General features: G+C 43.4%; 1 protein-coding gene across 11 annotated transcripts in view; it reads right to left on the bottom strand.

Annotated features, from left to right (window-relative positions):
• Positions 1–4,134: 4,134 nt before the first annotated feature.
• The window catches only part of LOC142208529 (microtubule-associated protein tau-like), a 77,261-nt gene continuing 64,746 nt past the window's right edge, over positions 4,135–16,649 (bottom strand). For 10 of the 11 annotated variants that reach the window (XM_075277103.1, XM_075277108.1, XM_075277106.1 and 7 more), the window contains 3 exons: positions 10,552–10,633; positions 9,684–9,796; positions 4,135–5,663 (listed from right to left, as the gene is read on the bottom strand). In XM_075277103.1, coding sequence (XP_075133204.1) covers positions 5,448–5,663; positions 9,684–9,796; positions 10,552–10,633 — 411 coding nt within the window. In that variant the 3' untranslated portion in view covers positions 4,135–5,447. Of the gene's footprint in view, positions 5,664–7,227; positions 7,361–9,683; positions 9,797–10,551; positions 10,634–16,649 lie in introns of all 11 variants that reach the window. The other variant, XM_075277107.1, reaches the window with a different exon arrangement.

Genomic DNA, 16,649 nt, shown 5'->3' with positions numbered 1-16,649 from the left:
CTGGATATATTCAATGCATAAGATTATATACAGTCATGGGCAAAAGTTTTGAGAATGATACAAATATTTTTACAAAGTCTACTGCTTCAGTTTTCCTCATGGCAATTTGCATATACTCCAGAATGTTATAAAGAGTGATCAGCTTAACAGCAATTACTTGCAAAGTCAATATTTGCCTAGAAAATGAACTTTATCCCCCAAAACACATTTCAACATCATTGCAGCCCTGCCTTAAAAGGACCAGCTAACATCGTTTCAGTGATTGCTCCATTAACACAGGTGTGGGTGTTGATGAGGACAGGGCTGGAGATCAATCTGTCATGATTAAGTAAGAATGACACCACTGGACACTTTAAAAGGAGGCTGGTGCTTGGCATCATTGTTTCTCTTCTGTTAACCATGGTTATCTCTAAAGAAACATGTGCAGTCATCATTGCACTGCACAAAAATGGCCTAACAGGGAAGAGTATTGCAGCTACAAAGATTGCACCTCAGTCAACAATCTATCGCATCATCAAGAACTTCAAGGAGAGAGGTTCCATTGTTGGCAAAAAAGGCTCCAGGGCACCCAAGAAAGACCAGCAAGCGCCAGGACCGTCTCTTAAAAGTGTTTCAGCTGCGGGATCGGGCTACCAGCAGTGCAGAGCTTGCTCAGGAATGGCAGCAGGCAGGTGTGAGTGCATCTGCACGCACTGTGAGGCGGAGACTCTTGGAGCAAGGCCTGGTCTCAAGGAGGGCAGCAAAGAAGCCACTTCTCTCCAGAAAAAACATCAGGGACAGACTGATATTCTGCAAAAGGTACAGGGAGTGGACTGCTGAGGACTGGGGTAAAGTCATTTTCTCTGATGAATTTTCGATTGTTTGGGACATCTGGAAAACAGCTTATTCGGAGAAGACGAGGTGAGCGCTACCACCAGTCTTGTCTCATGCCAACTGTAAAACATCCTGAAACCATTCATGTGTGGGGTTGCTTCTCAGCCAAGGGAATCGGCTCTCTCACAGTCTTGCCTAAAAACACAGCCATGAATAAAGAATGGTACCAGAATATCCTCCAAGATCAACTTCTCCCAACCGTCCAAGAGCAGTTTGGCAATCAACAATGCCTTTTCCAGCATGATGGAGCACCTTGCCATAAAGCAAAGGTGATAACTAAATGGCTCAGGGAAAAAAACATAGAGATTTTGGGTCCATGGCCTGGAAACTCCCCAGATCTTAATCCCTTTGAGAACTTGTGGTCAATCATCAAGAGACGGGTGGACAAACAAAAACCTACAAATTCTGACAAAATGCAAGCGTTGATTGTGCAAGAATGGACTGCTATCAGTCAGGATTTGGTCCAGAAGTTGATTGCGAGCATGCCAGGGAGAATTGCAGAGGTCCTGAAGAAGAAGGGTCAACACTGCAAATATTGACTTGCTGCATTAATTCATTCTGTCAATATAAGCTTTTGTTACTCATAATAAGATCGCAACTATATTTCTGTATGTGATAAAAACATCTGACAAACACACATAAAAACCAGAGGGCAGCAGATCATGTGAAAATATAAGATTTGTGTCATTCTCAAAACTTTTGGCCATGACTGTACTCTTAGCACTGTTATACAGTCCAGTCACATTAATGTGACCACTGCCTACTATTCGTCATTAAAGTTTTTACTGAAATTTTTCATTAACACATATATGGGGAAATGCCAATAAAGGAAAGGGGGGAGGAGGGATGGAGAAACCTGGAACAAGAAATAAGGTAGGGGCATCGGCATAAGGATATCGGGAACAAGGAGGGGGACGTTGGGAAGGGGGATAAAGTATTCTGACGCAGCAGAGTCGAGTCACAATCATATACAAAACAGGTGAGTATAAACCATATCCAATCAGGTAAATAGAACCACAGAAAGAGAAGACAACAAGAGGAGTAACAAGATTAGGGGGACACAGAAGGGAAGAAGGAGCGGAAATCGGCAGAATAATAGAAATGACCACCACTTACTTTTGACATCAACGTTAAATAACCAATTGCAGAAGGCACGTGTCATCAGCCATCTGGGTGCACTCCTCATTGTGGAAGGCATGATGGATTAACACAAGTATGCATCTATCCTTGCGGACCATGTTCACCGCTACATGTGAATTGTTTTTCCTCAGGATGATGGCATCTACCAGCAGGACAAAGTGACGTGTCATAAAGCTCGCAGTGTACATGCGTAGTTCGAGAAGCACCAGAATGAGTTTATCGTACTCTCTTGGCCAGCAAATTCCCTGGACTTGAACCCAATCGAGAATCTGTGGGACCACCTCGATCGGCTTGTTCGCGCCATGGATGCACAACCGCGTAACCTAGTGCAGCTACCCACGGCACTGGAGTCTGCATGGCTCAACATCCCAGTGAACACCATCACAACATCCCCTCTCTTCCTCCACGTCTCGCAGCGGTTCGCTCCGTGAAAGGTGGTCACATTAATGTGACCGGACTGAGTATTTTTCTATCAATGAGAATGTGTCACTGGTTTACCCCACAGATTGGTTATGACTCGATAGGTGGAAAGACGTCGATCCTGAATATATAATTTTTATTCTACAACGCCCTGGCATTCACTCAGTATAGTGTCTGTGCTCTGACGCACATAGATCCTAGAAAGTGGTTTTGATGGCAGCTTCACCGTTAAAGAAATGCTCAACGATAAATGTATATGGAGTCCTAGCGCAGAGCCTGAGCGTGACACAGGGAGCCTTTCCTACCTCTCACATGTTAGGGGGATTTACAACAATCACTAATTCACATACATCTGTAGTGCTTTTCACCCAATCATTTGCTCGTATTAAAGGACCTATACATTATGATCGCACCCAACAGATTTGTTGCAGAAACTTTTGTGACCCACTAATCTGAGCAAGTCTTGCAGAAATCCATGAATCTGCTGTAGAAACCACCTTATTCACATGTATGTCACAGAGGGATATGTATGTAATAGGATTATTACATTCCGAGCCCTGTTGGGTTGATAATGTAAGTGATTCATGACAATCTGTGTAGTGTGGTGACTGCTGGCACTGTACAAATTACAGGACCTAAATAAACCTACAGCAGGGATTGCTCAGACTGTCACAAGACGCTGACAAGTTTCCACTAATTCTAATGAGGGAAAGCAGCCACTGTTATCAGTATTTTATATTCTCTATATATCTTCTATCTATCTCCTATATATCTATCTATCGGGAACATGACCAGCTATGGATATGCCATAAATGTCTAAGATGAGAAGAAACCACCCTCTGCACAAACTGATCCACGGATTTAGGACTGCTTTACACTTGAGATTTTTCTTATGGCAGTGACATAATTTGGTCACTTTTCCATAAACTGATGAATGTGTTTTACTTAGTGCTGAATATAAATGGTAAGGGGTTTGTCAACCTCTAGTTGGTAATAAGTTACTGTTGCAGTCAGGGGCCTAGCGGGTTGTCCCTAGGTCTGCCCTCTTAGCCATCCCATTAGGCTCTGCCTTTGGCAAGACTCTTCTCACATGCAAAATACAGTGCAATGCATATGTATGATAGTGTAGTATACTAAAGATTGAGCCCCATAGTGGTTAGGAACCCTAAAGGGGAAAAAAAAATTACAAGAAAATAAAGTTTCATAAAAATGCTGCGTATATTTGCCCATTTTTCTTACATAATCTGTATTGTTTCATCTATGATGATGCAAACTATTAAATTATTACGTTATTTATCCCACACTGCGTAAGCCTAAGGAAACAAGCCAGATTTCTATTTTTTGCTGGTATCTCACACAACCCCCTCCCCCCCAAAAAAACCCACAAGTGTGTTTATAAGTGCAGTTCGATAGATAGAATCTCCATCTTAAAATAACTGCTCTGTTAGGAAAAATAATTGTCCTTAATTGTGGAATGAAGTTAATTTATCCCAAATATTTTATTTTTTTTAAATTCCCGTCTAAAAGAGGTAAAAGTATAACCAACAAGTTCTCTGGACCCCAAAGTGATGGAACTTCATAGTTTGTGGTGATGTGGCTGAAATACACCCTGAATGACGTGGCTCTGCATGTGGTCACAAGTCCCCAGTTGTGGGGGGAGAACATGATACCCCATATGAAATGATGCCGCTACGATCCATGTTGTATTAATAACTTTATTTCCAAATCCACTTATACAGCAACAGACCGTGTGAACCAGCTGGTCAGACACGACACAGAATATGGACAGCCACAGACACAACGCAGAGAAAAAGGGGTGTATACTGGAGGAGGGGGATCATTATCAATGATGTTAACAGAGGGGAGAAAAGCAATACTGAAATTAAGAGGAGGGGGATGATGGGGCTGCAGAGGAAGGACAGCATAGAAGAAAAGACAACTCAAAAACAGGATAGCAGCCACTGCAAATTCTTTAGTTCCATTATAAATCACACACCGAGTCATAGGTAACAAGCAGACTTCAGGTTAATGGAAATGTATTGAATATCTGAATAAAGGACACCCAAGGATCACCGGTTATAAAAGAGTGGGTTAACCTGTTGACGGCTGGTGGTGCCAAACACCTTCTTGTTCCGGTAGCATGCATGCTAGTGCTGGGGAGATATATCGTCATCAAGACATGAAACATGGGGACAGGGAATGGGCACCTTGAGATCATACTACAGATTTGGCAGTGCAGACTATAAAAAAAAAGCTTTTCATACAAGATTTTACTTGACCCTATATTGTAAATTCAGTAGGGCCAAGATTATAGGAAGGCAAATGCTTTTTATAGACAAAACAAAGGGACAGAATTTGTCTTGTTTGCAAACATGCTACAAAGTTCCCCATATAAGAAACATGATGAAATCGGAACTGCATTTCTTGTCCACAGGCTGTGTGGCATCTCAGTCTTAATTCTATGAATGGGCTGAGGTGCAATGCCAGTCACACATCATGGGTAAGGTTGGTGCTGTCTGAAGGTTAGGGGTCTGTTTTCCTAATCCTGCACCTCCTCTGATGTTTCTATGCAGTATTCTGATGAAGCACCTATTACAATTCTAGTGATGGATAAAAAAAAACTGATGCCCTTCTGAGCCTCTTTCTTGTTTGGTAAAACATGGTGGCTGCTGTGCCCCCGCCCATGCTTAAGACTCTGCTCTGTTCCAGTTACCCAATGTAAATGGGCCCTTCTATATGGCACTCGCCTTTATCACCCCATTGTGTCTTAGAATAAAAGCAAAATATACATAACATCAATGAATACACCTGCGATTTTCTCCCCTCTGCTACTAGTGGGTAGGTGGAGATGTTCTTCCAAGAATGGGACGTGTAATAAATAAGTATACAAGAGGCAGTTTAATTATTCAATTGGGTGTGGTCAATTTTATGTAACTTTCCCTTTTTTTTTTCTTTTTATTTGAAATCTTGGATACGTCTCTGAAACCTCCAGCTCCCGTACAGAGATCACCTCATCACAAGCCTTGCTTAGCAAGGGAAGCAGAGACTTGGTCGGCCAGTGTAGAGAGTTGCGGGGAGTCAGACATGTTAATGCTGCCGGAGGAGGAGACATTGCTGAGACGCCGGGGGGAAGTGTCTCCAGAAGGGTTGGGAGACTTGTAGACAATCTCTGCTCCATGGTCCGTCTTGGCTTTGGCATTCTCTCTGAAAGTCAGTTTATGGCTCTCAATCTGTATAGGAAATAAACAAGAGAGGTTAATATACATAACCCTAAATCTAAGGGGTTCCAAAGTTCTTACAACGTAGCTGTGAAGCCTCTTCTAGCTCAAAGGGTTGGGAGCCCCACTCCTTGTCACTCGTGTAGATAACCTGCAGGGTTTATTCATTCCTAACAAAGATATCTGCTCTGAATACAACATGGAAAGCTGTGGTACATGGCGCATTCAGAATAGGACCAACCACTGCACCTTGTATAGAACATGAAGCAATTTAACTAAAGTAAGGGTAAGGGTATGGTTACACTGGTCATAGTATGGCCGACAAATTGGCTGCTGTGCCTATTGCCACAGTATTCCATTCATTTATTCCACTGAATTGTCTATTGATGGCCTTGTGGTAACCTGCACAACCATACCACTAGTACAATCTGTTAGTAGTGAATACTATGGTAACTGGCATCACAGATATGTCATATGCACACCATATTATCGTACCAATTCTTCAGCTACCATACTAGGAGATCAATCTACTAAACTCCTCCTGCTCTATTACAACCTGCTTTCAGAATCCGCCGCCATGTTGGAGTTGACCGGTATCCTATAATGCAGTAGACTAAATCTGGTTACACATAAGATATTTATCTGCAAATCCAGATATACTTGGTGAACTCGGTCAAGAATCTGATGTCTGTTCTGTTCATACATAAGAGTAAACCCTTCAGGTCTAGGCCAATTTTCATTTTTGTGTTAGTTTTTTCCTGCTTGAATTCCAAGAGGTTTTTTACTTTTCTGTCTTCATGACTACTTATTTTTTTTGCAGGACTAAAGTATTTCATAATGTACTGGGAAGCGGAAAATAAATCAGAATGGGGAATTGTGCTTTGTATTTTACACACTAGATAGCGTTTGGCTGATGGCTAGCTTTCCTGGCCTCCAAACCATACCTACGTGATTCTGATGCAGCTGATTTTTACCCTCCAGTTCCCAACATTCCTAAGAAATAAGTGCTGTTCGTTTTGGTTCCTGATATGCTATTTAGGCTCTTTACTGTCATGTGGATGCCCTCAGAGAGGAGTAGGCAAGGGGACATGATTCTGAGGTTTGACACTGTCTTAGTGGCCTGGTGTTGGCTCAGAATCACGGCCCCTTGCTTGCTTCTCCCTAGCACCGCCCACTTGACAGTAGAGAGCCTAATTGGCATATCAGGCATCAAAACCAACAGCACTCACTGCATGAGAATGGTAAGGATTAAAAGAAAATTTCCAACTGTGGCAGAATAGGTGAAGCAGCTCCTGTAAAAGTGGACGTAGTGAAAAGTCCTCTTTAATAAAAGTTGTAATTACTTGGTAATTCCACAAGGTGGTGCAGTTTTAATATAATGTTCAATGATTTTATTTTAAATTCATCCAACCTTCAAACCTTGGACATCTTACATATAAGAGATTTATTCACACAGAGTGTGAAGTCCACCAATGTTTCACTTCAATGTCATCGATGTCCTATATTTCAGGCATGTATTGTGCGAGCTATTTTTGTACGGTTTTGGGTAAACCACACTCTGCTACACAGTACTTACCGCTTTTCAGCTCTTCACACAGTAAGTCGGGCACCTCTAGTTCTTCTGGCAGTGGGGGTGGTGGAAGGCCCAGGTAGAGCCTGTTTGTAGGGGAATTACTTTCCCCTGACTTTTCATTGTTCCCTTTCTCTCTCTGAAGGTGATAAGATGATTTGGGGAAGGATGAGGTGAGGTCTGGTTACACATACATGAATAGAGGAGGAAGGACTAGTATGCCATGAAAAGTGCAGTGAAAGCAGAGGGTTAAGTAGAAACCAGCAGCCATAGGGACCTTGCAGATATGATGGAATGTTGTATGCATCAGTGATCGCCTTCCCTGTCACTAATCCACATCCTGTTTATAATCCCAGACTCCAAATCTCCAGGGATGTGAATAAACAGCGCAGTAAACACACATGGTGGATGGACCAGATACAGCCCTGCCACTCGCACGTAATGCCTAGATGAATGCACCTAGGGTAGTACACAGGCCAGATCTGGAGCTGTAGATCAGCTAAGGGTCTCCTGTTCTCTATATAAAGCTATGTCTCAATATAGTGAATGCAGGCGGGAATTCAGAGCACTTTGGAGTGGTTGATTATAGGGCTAGTTCACACAGAGTAAAATGGTCAGGATTCTGGAATCTGCATCAAAATCCGGCTCAAAAAAACGCCGATCATTTCCTTTTTCCACGGGCGGTTTGTTCCCGCTTGCGGAAAAAAGAAGCGAGCTGCCCTTTCTTCAGGCGGATTTCGCGGTTGATTCAGCAATGTACGTCCGCCTCGCGACACTTCCCTCCTGAATAGGCCCATTCATTTGGGCCTAATCCGAAGCGGAAAGTTGCGACTGTCAGAAGCACATTTTGGTCCGGATTCTGACATGGCTTCCCGCGTCAAAATCCGGGCCATTTTACTCCGTGTTAACTAGCCCTAAAATTGCTGGTCTTTTAATCCCTTATTGTTATCAGGTTCAACACTCTATGCTGACTAATTTCATATTATGTATTTATAGGAGGTCAGAGATCCAAATTCTCAACATCCAAATTCTCCCCTTAATGGAGGCTCCATGTCACTACCATCTGTGTAAGATTTGCCATCTATGAGGCAGTAAACATAAAGAAGCAAATCCCCAAAATGATCATAAACTGGAAATGACCCATATTAAGTTGCTGTCTCAGAGTCAGGCTACAAACCTGCTGACCGATCCGCACTTATCTGCTGAATCTTATGTGATGGGACAATAGTCCACGTCCAATGGCAATGGCAGATACTTATTTGCCTATTTGGGTTGATGAGAATGCTCTGCAATGGATAACTGAGCACATGAACTTTATATTCTACTATATATTATATTTATATTAGTATTGCAAGGTTTGGCTGTTTGGAGCTCCTATATAAGTAACTGGAGCAGGCTGGTAGTGGCAGTTTCACAACAGCGATAGAGATTGTTGACCCCTGTTATAGCTATTAACAGTTCTGCAGTCCAATACACTTCAGCAGTTTGCAGGATGGAAAGATGTTTATGAGAGAGAAAGGCAACAAGTCAGTAAAGGTGACAATTGAGAGATCCAAGAGAAGTGCCGCAGAGGTGATAAGTCAAGGCAGCAGAAAGACAGAACTGTCTTGTAGAGTGTGGAAACCAAAAAGCTCAGAATAGTGTAAAAAGTGAGCAAGTGAAGCAGAGACCCGGGAAAATAAGTTCTGCAAGATCAAGTGCACGGTGCACATCTGGCAAATCAATATTAAGAATAGGTGGTGCAGCCCCAAAGTCTGGATCTATAGGGAAAGCAGAGTGATAGAGGAGTGTGGAGCAGAGCTCTAGGCCTATACTTACAATGGCAGAGCCTACTCCACAAATCTAGAAGTAAACGCTTGTAGGAAGCATCAGCACCTGAAGATGGGTTAGTCATAAGAGTGAGAAACCTGGGAAGTAGCAAGAAGTGTCCATAACTATCCTCAGAATCGGTGTAATTCAGTGACAGAGTACATTTATAGTTCTATAGGTGACTAGGGAAGAGGAAAGTATACAATGTGAAGCTATACCTGCAGCACTGACACATCAGGACTGTGGTCTGCTAAGGTATCAGGTTCACATTGGATGTAACTCTGTATGTGTAAGGTTTGTCGTGGACAGTGTTCCCTCTAAGCTGTGCACTGTAGAAAAGTAAGAGTAAGGACACACATCCTGAAGAATGGATTATAAAAGGTGAGAGACTATAAAGGAAAGATGGTACTCTTCCTCTAAATCCACTCCTGGTCTGGGCTTCAAGACTGCATAAAATACTGAATTTGTGTCCATACACTCAAAACAATGAAATAAGGTGGATGAGCCCAATAGCAGCCATACTGGTCGGACATGTTTAACTCTGGGACTTCCACAGCAGATGACTTAGAGGGCCTGTAGTCATAGAGGTGGTCATGGACATTCTTTTACTAGCCAGGTTTCTTGCTGAGCAGTTTGCAGGTGACACGCTATACCTTCTTGTTTCCTCCACCAGGTGTGTGGGTGACATTGTCCAGTGAGCCAATCTTAGACGAACCCCTTTCTTTAAAGTCCAGTTTCTCAGATTTCACTTCTACGTTTCCTCCACCTGTTATACAAGAAGGGTGAGGGTCATATATTAGGTAGTACCACATGGGAGAACTGTAATCCCCCCGAAAATTGTCACACAGGTTTCCCAGAGTCATTATATCTGCAACCCCAAAGCAAAATCCCACTACTGCAGATTATTATTATTATATATAGCAGATAAATACACTTGCTGTAAATGAAATCATCTTAATATGTACTAACATCTTTCTGAGCTTGTGCTTATACATGGTAGCCAATCTAAACATACAAAGCTGCAGGGTAAAGTATGAGGGAGGCACAGACAGACTGAACTTCACCCTTAGTTCACATCAGCGTTTGGTAATCTGCATGGGGACCCCCTGAATAGAATACTGAACGCATTGGCAAGCGGTGTGCAGTGAATGCACACAGACCCCATAGACTATAATGGGGTCCGTGTGCTTGCCGCAAGATCTCCGCATGTGTCATGCGGATAGGAAAGTAGATTGTGAAGTACTTTTCTCTCCACATGTTCCCTTGCGGAGATCTCGAGGCAAGCACACGGACCCCATTATAGTCTATGGGGATCTGTGTGCATTCACAGCACACTGCTTGCAAATGCGTTTCTGGAGTCCATTTGCAGGTCCCCATGCGAACTCCCCCGAATGGATTACCGACACAGATGTGAATGAGGCCTCAGCCACTGCTAAGAAGCGGTGTGCTTGAGCTATCATACAGGTATCACAAACTATCCCGATACCTTATCTCCTTAAGCTCTATTACAGGAGGACTTACCTGGCCTGTGGTGGATGTTAGACATGGATCCACACTTGGAGGTCACATGTTTGAGATCAACTGGCTTGTGTGTTATCTGCACCTGTAGGGAAGAGAATATGTAAGAATTGGCCGCACCCAGACTACTAGCGGGAGGTGAGAAATCAGTGGCACATTGAAATGGTTAAAAAGCGCAAAAGGGGCTGGAGGAAACCATTTTGAGAGAGAGACAAACAGAACATGACCTATGATATAACTATGTCTCTCTCTTTCAAAATGGCTGCCTCGTGATTTCTGTAGACTAAAGATAGTTTACAAGCATCTCTAGTCGGATGTTCAAAGACGGCAGAATGTTAGTCTACTGTCACAGTGGTAAGAATTAGTCAAGCCACTGATAAAGATAAGATTCTCATAGAATTACTTTGACAATATACGGTTTTCATTTTTTTCTATTTGTTTAATTTTAGCTGCATCTATTTTGGGGAAAACTGAGTGACGTCCAGTACAGTCACCATTACAACAGCACCCAGCTTTACTAGAGTCTTTCATGTCAAATCTGTGACATTATACAGCTACTCAGGAGTCTGGAAAAGCTGGACAAAAACCAATTCGGAAGCCATTATAACATCTATAGTTTCAGCTAAGCTATAGTGGCAGTAACACAGAATGAACCTAGTGTTCAGTGTATTTACACCCTCAATCCACCGTTTATTGCCCCTTTGCAGCTTTAAAGGGAGTCTGTCATTACACCCGCTATATCATCCCAGTCCTGCAGATAGATAGGTTAGGGACACATAAATCAAACTGTGTTCCCTTGTGAATCTGGGCCTCCATTGCTCCAAAGAGATCATTTAGATGTTGAAAGATTGCAATATCTTGGCAACAGAGGCACCGATTAGATTAGGCCCATGTTAGATTCCGGTGACCCTAGCCTATTTATCTGCAGGGCTAGGTTAATATGCTGGGTTATGGGGACAGACTCCCTTTAAGGCTGGGGCCCCACGGGCCGGAAAGGCCGTGATTTGCCCACAGCGGAAACTCAGCAGGAAAAAATTGTGGCGTTTTACCGTACAGGCAAAGTGGATGGGATTCAGGCAAATTTCATGCCCACTTTGTGGTAAAAACTGCCGTGCGTATACGCCATGGTTTTGGAAATCGCAGCATGACAATTATACAGAAACACCGGCGGTTCCCCGGGATGTCGCATGGCGCCTTAGCCTAAAGGAGTTTTCCAAACCCTTTTAGTTGATGACCTATGCTTTTGTCCATTGACACCCAGAACCTCAGGAGATCAGCTGTTTGAAGCTTCACAGGCCATCTGACATCACATTCATTGGTCACATGGCTTGATCGTAGCCTACTCTGCTATAATTGGATTGGCTGAACTACGATACCAAACACAGCCACTGTCCCCATATATATACGCCACTGTGCTTGGTAAATACTGAAGAAGCTAAACTGAATAAGTATAACCTGAATACTGCAGCCTTTTAAAACAGCTGATCGTTGGGGGCTCACGTGTCAGACCCCTGCCCATCTTTATTTGATGACCTATCCTAAGGATAGGCCATCAATTATTTAGCCTGGAAAATCCCTTTATTACATTAATGTAGTTGGTAAAAGTAGACAGAAGGCTTTTACAAAGTTAAAGTTGTCTGAAGGAAATAAAATAAAATATATAGTGTGTATTTATGTATGCAGAACTGAAATAAATTCAAACTTTGCAAATGATGAGAAAATTGATTTGCAGAAAGCAGCAGCGTTGTGTAAGACCAGTGCGGGGGCGAGTACGTCAAACTGCTATAACCTGACGGAAAATTCAGATTATTAGTTTAACATTTATCATTATTATTTTCTATGATGTTTAGTATTAATAACTATAAATTATATGTTGTTATATATTATTTTACTGTTAAATATTATGTGAACAATATTCATGGCCAAATATTGTATAGTTTACATGTAAATTAAGAATTGCAAATTTCTCTTTAAAAAAAAAGGCATCTTAAAGTAAAATATTACCATAATAAAATCATTATTCTTTTCTTTAAGATGTTACTATGTACACTGAATAAATTTGTGTGGTATAATAATTTTTTGCTAGGTTCTAAGTATCTCATCTACAAAATTCTAATTAATTTCTATTATATATTTCAGAATGTAATATTTTATATATTTATATTTTAACATATATAGTTTGCAGTTGTTTCTTTTCATATGTTACAATGATATTGCACACTACGTAATATATTAATAACAATACATTATTTTTTATAATGGAATTATATTGGAATTTAAGCAATTCAGTACAATAATATGATACAATAAATGCATGATATTAATACAACTTTATAACATAGATCTTTACTGTTCTTCTTTACCTTTGATCTTGACTCAACATATCTCAAGGTGAGTTTTGGGGGAGAAAAAAACTTCATCTTACCCCACTCACCTTGGAAAATCAACTCAAAAGTAAGGAAAGACAAATCTATAATAATAAAAATTAGAGATGAGCGAACAGTGTTCTATCGAACACATGTTCGATCGGATATCAGGGTGTTCGCCATGTTCGAATCGAATCGAACACCACGTGGTAAAGTGCGCCAAAATTCGATTCCCCTCCCACCTTCCCTGGCGCCTTTTTTGCACCAATAACAGCGCAGGGGAGGTGGGACAGGAACTACGACACCGGGGGCATTGAAAAAAATTGGAAAAAGTCATTGGCTGCCGAAATCAGGTGACCTCCATTTTAGACGAATAGTGGATTTCAAATCCGGGTCATATGAGAATGTGAACTTTGTGACTATGAGACAGGGATAGCTGTACAGGCAGGGATAGCTAGGGATAACCTTTATTTAGGGGGGAATGTTATTAAAAATAACTTTTTGGGGCTCTATCGGGTGTGTAATTGTGATTTTTGTGAGATAAACTTTTTCCCATAGGGATGCATTGGCCAGCGCTGATTGGCCGAATTCCGTACTCTGGCCAATCAGCGCTGGCCAATGCATTCTATTAGCTTGATGAAGCAGAGTGTGCACAAGGGTTCAAGCGCACCCTCGGCTCTGATGTAGCAGAGCCGAGGCTGCACAAGGGTTCAAGCGCACCCTCGGCTCTGATGTAGGAGAGCCGAGGGTGCACTTGAACCCTTGTGCACCCTCAGCTCTGCTACATCAGAGCCGAGGGTGCGCTTGAACCCTTGTGCACACTCTGCTTCATCAAGCTAATAGAATGCATTGGCCAGCGCTGATTGGCCAATGTATTCTATTAGCCTGATGAAGTAGAGCTGAATGTGTGTGCTAAGCACACACATTCAGCTCTACTTCATCGGGCTAATAGAATGCATTGGCCAGCGCTGATTGGCCAGAGTACGGAACTCGACCAATCAGCGCTGGCTCTGCTGGAGGAGGCGGAGTCTAAGATCGCTCCACACCAGTCTCCATTCAGGTCCGACCTTAGACTCCGCCTCCTTCGGCAGAGCCAGCGCTGATTGGCCGAAGGCTGGCCAATGCATTCCTATGCGAATGCAGAGACTTAGCAGTGCTGAGTCAGTTTTGCTCAACTACACATCTGATGCACACTCGGCACTGCTACATCAGATGTAGCAATCTGATGTAGCAGAGCCGAGGGTGCACTAGAACCCCTGTGCAAACTCAGTTCACGCTAATAGAATGCATTGGCCAGCGCTGATTGGCCAATGCATTCTATTAGCCCGATGAAGTAGAGCTGAATGTGTGTGCTAAGCACACACATTCAGCACTGCTTCATCAAGCCAATACAATGCATTAGCCAGTGCTGATTGGCCAGAGTACGGAATTCGGCCAATCAGCGCTGGCCAATGCATTCTATTAGCCCGATGAAGTAGAGCTGAATGTGTGTGCTAAGCACACACATTCAGCACTGCTTCATCAAGCCAATACAATGCATTAGCCAGTGCTGATTGGCCAGAGTACGGAATTCGGCCAATCAGCGCTGGCCAATGCATTCTATTAGCCCGATGAAGTAGAGCTGAATGTGTGTGCTAAGCACACACATTCAGCACTGCTTCATCAAGCCAATACAATGCATTAGCCAGTGCTGATTGGCCAGAGTACGGAATTCGGCCAATCAGCGCTGGCTCTGCTGGAGGAGGCGGAGTCTAAGATCGCTCCACACCAGTCTCCATTCAGGTCCGACCTTAGACTCCGCCTCCTCCAGCAGAGCCAGCGCTGATTGGCCGAATTCCGTACTCTGGCCAATCAGCACTGGCTAATGCATTGTATTGGCTTGATGAAGCGGTGCTGAATGTGTGTGCTTAGCACACACATTCAGCTCTACTTCATCGGGCTAATAGAATGCATTGGCCAATCAGCGCTGGCCAATGCATTCTATTAGCGTGAACTGAGTTTGCACAGGGGTTCTAGTGCACCCTCGGCTCTGCTACATCAGATTGCTACATCTGATGTAGCAGTGCCGAGTGTGCATCAGATGTGTAGTTGAGCAAAACTGACTCAGCACTGCTAAGTCTGCATTCGCATAGGAATGCATTGGCCAGCCTTCGGCCAATCAGCGCTGGCTCTGCCGGAGGAGGCGGAGTCTAAGGTCGGACCTGAATGGAGACTGGTGTGGAGCTATCTTAGACTCCGCCTCCTCCAGCAGAGCCAGCGCTGATTGGCCGAATTCCGTACTCTGGCCAATCAGCACTGGCTAATGCATTGTATTGGCTTGATGAAGCAGTGCTGAATGTGTGTGCTTAGCACACACATTCAGCTCTACTTCATCGGGCTAATAGAATGCATTGGCCAATCAGCGCTGGCCAATGCATTCTATTAGCGTGAACTGAGTTTGCACAGGGGTTCTAGTGCACCCTCGGCTCTGCTACATCAGATTGCTACATCTGATGTAGCAGTGCCGAGTGTGCATCAGATGTGTAGTTGAGCAAAACTGACTCAGCACTGCTAAGTCTGCATTCGCATAGGAATGCATTGGCCAGCCTTCGGCCAATCAGCGCTGGCTCTGCCGGAGGAGGCGGAGTCTAAGGTCGGACCTGAATGGAGACTGGTGTGGAGCGATCTTAGACTCCGCCTCCTCCAGCAGAGCCAGCGCTGATTGGCCGAATTCCGTACTCTGGCCAATCAGCACTGGCTAATGCATTGTATTGGCTTGATGAAGCAGTGCTGAATGTGTGTGCTTAGCACACACATTCAGCTCTACTTCATCGGGCTAATAGAATGCATTGGCCAATCAGCGCTGGCCAATGCATTCTATTAGCGTGAACTGAGTTTGCACAGGGGTTCTAGTGCACCCTCGGCTCTGCTACATCAGATTGCTACATCTGATGTAGCAGTGCCGAGTGTGCATCAGATGTGTAGTTGAGCAAAACTGACTCAGCACTGCTAAGTCTGCATTCGCATAGGAATGCATTGGCCAGCCTTCGGCCAATCAGCGCTGGCTCTGCCGGAGGAGGCGGAGTCTAAGGTCGGACCTGAATGGAGACTGGTGTGGAGTTATCTTAGACTCCGCCTCCTCCAGCAGAGCCAGCGCTGATTGGTCGAGTTCCGTACTCTGGCCAATCAGCACTGGCCAATGCATTTCTATGGGGAAAAGTTAGCTTGCGAAAATCGCAAACTGACAGGGATTTCCATGAAATAAAGTGACTTTTATGCCCCCAGACATGCTTCCCCTGCTGTCCCAGTGTCATTCCAGGGTGTTGGTATCATTTCCTGGGGTGTCATAGTGGACTTGGTGACCCTCCAGACACGAATTTGGGTTTCCCCCTTAACGAGTTTATGTTCCCCATAGACTATAATGGGGTTCGAAACCCATTCGAACACTCGAACAGTGAGCGGCTGTTCGAATCGAATTTCGAACCTCGAACATTTTAGTGTTCGCTCATCTCTAATAAAAATGTATATAAATTATACTTTCCAGTTAGTAAAAGGTAAGTACAGTTTATTTTTAGTAATAATATTAATATTGTAGAGTTGAATCTCCTTGTAGTAAAATGTTATTAAGGCCCTGTTCATAGGACAATAGTAGAAGACACCAAGAAATTCTTGCTAGTGCTAGTTTCTGGTATTTTAACAGAGGAGATTAGTGTGAACATAGCCTGTGCCATGTGGAGCAAGCAGCTTCAATGAGTA

The sequence above is a fragment of the Leptodactylus fuscus genome, chromosome 6 (genome assembly GCF_031893055.1).
Source record: "Leptodactylus fuscus isolate aLepFus1 chromosome 6, aLepFus1.hap2, whole genome shotgun sequence".
Lineage (NCBI taxonomy): Eukaryota > Metazoa > Chordata > Amphibia > Anura > Leptodactylidae > Leptodactylus > Leptodactylus fuscus.
Note: the sequence above shows the minus strand (reverse complement) of the source record. Positions and strands in the feature narration are given on the sequence as shown.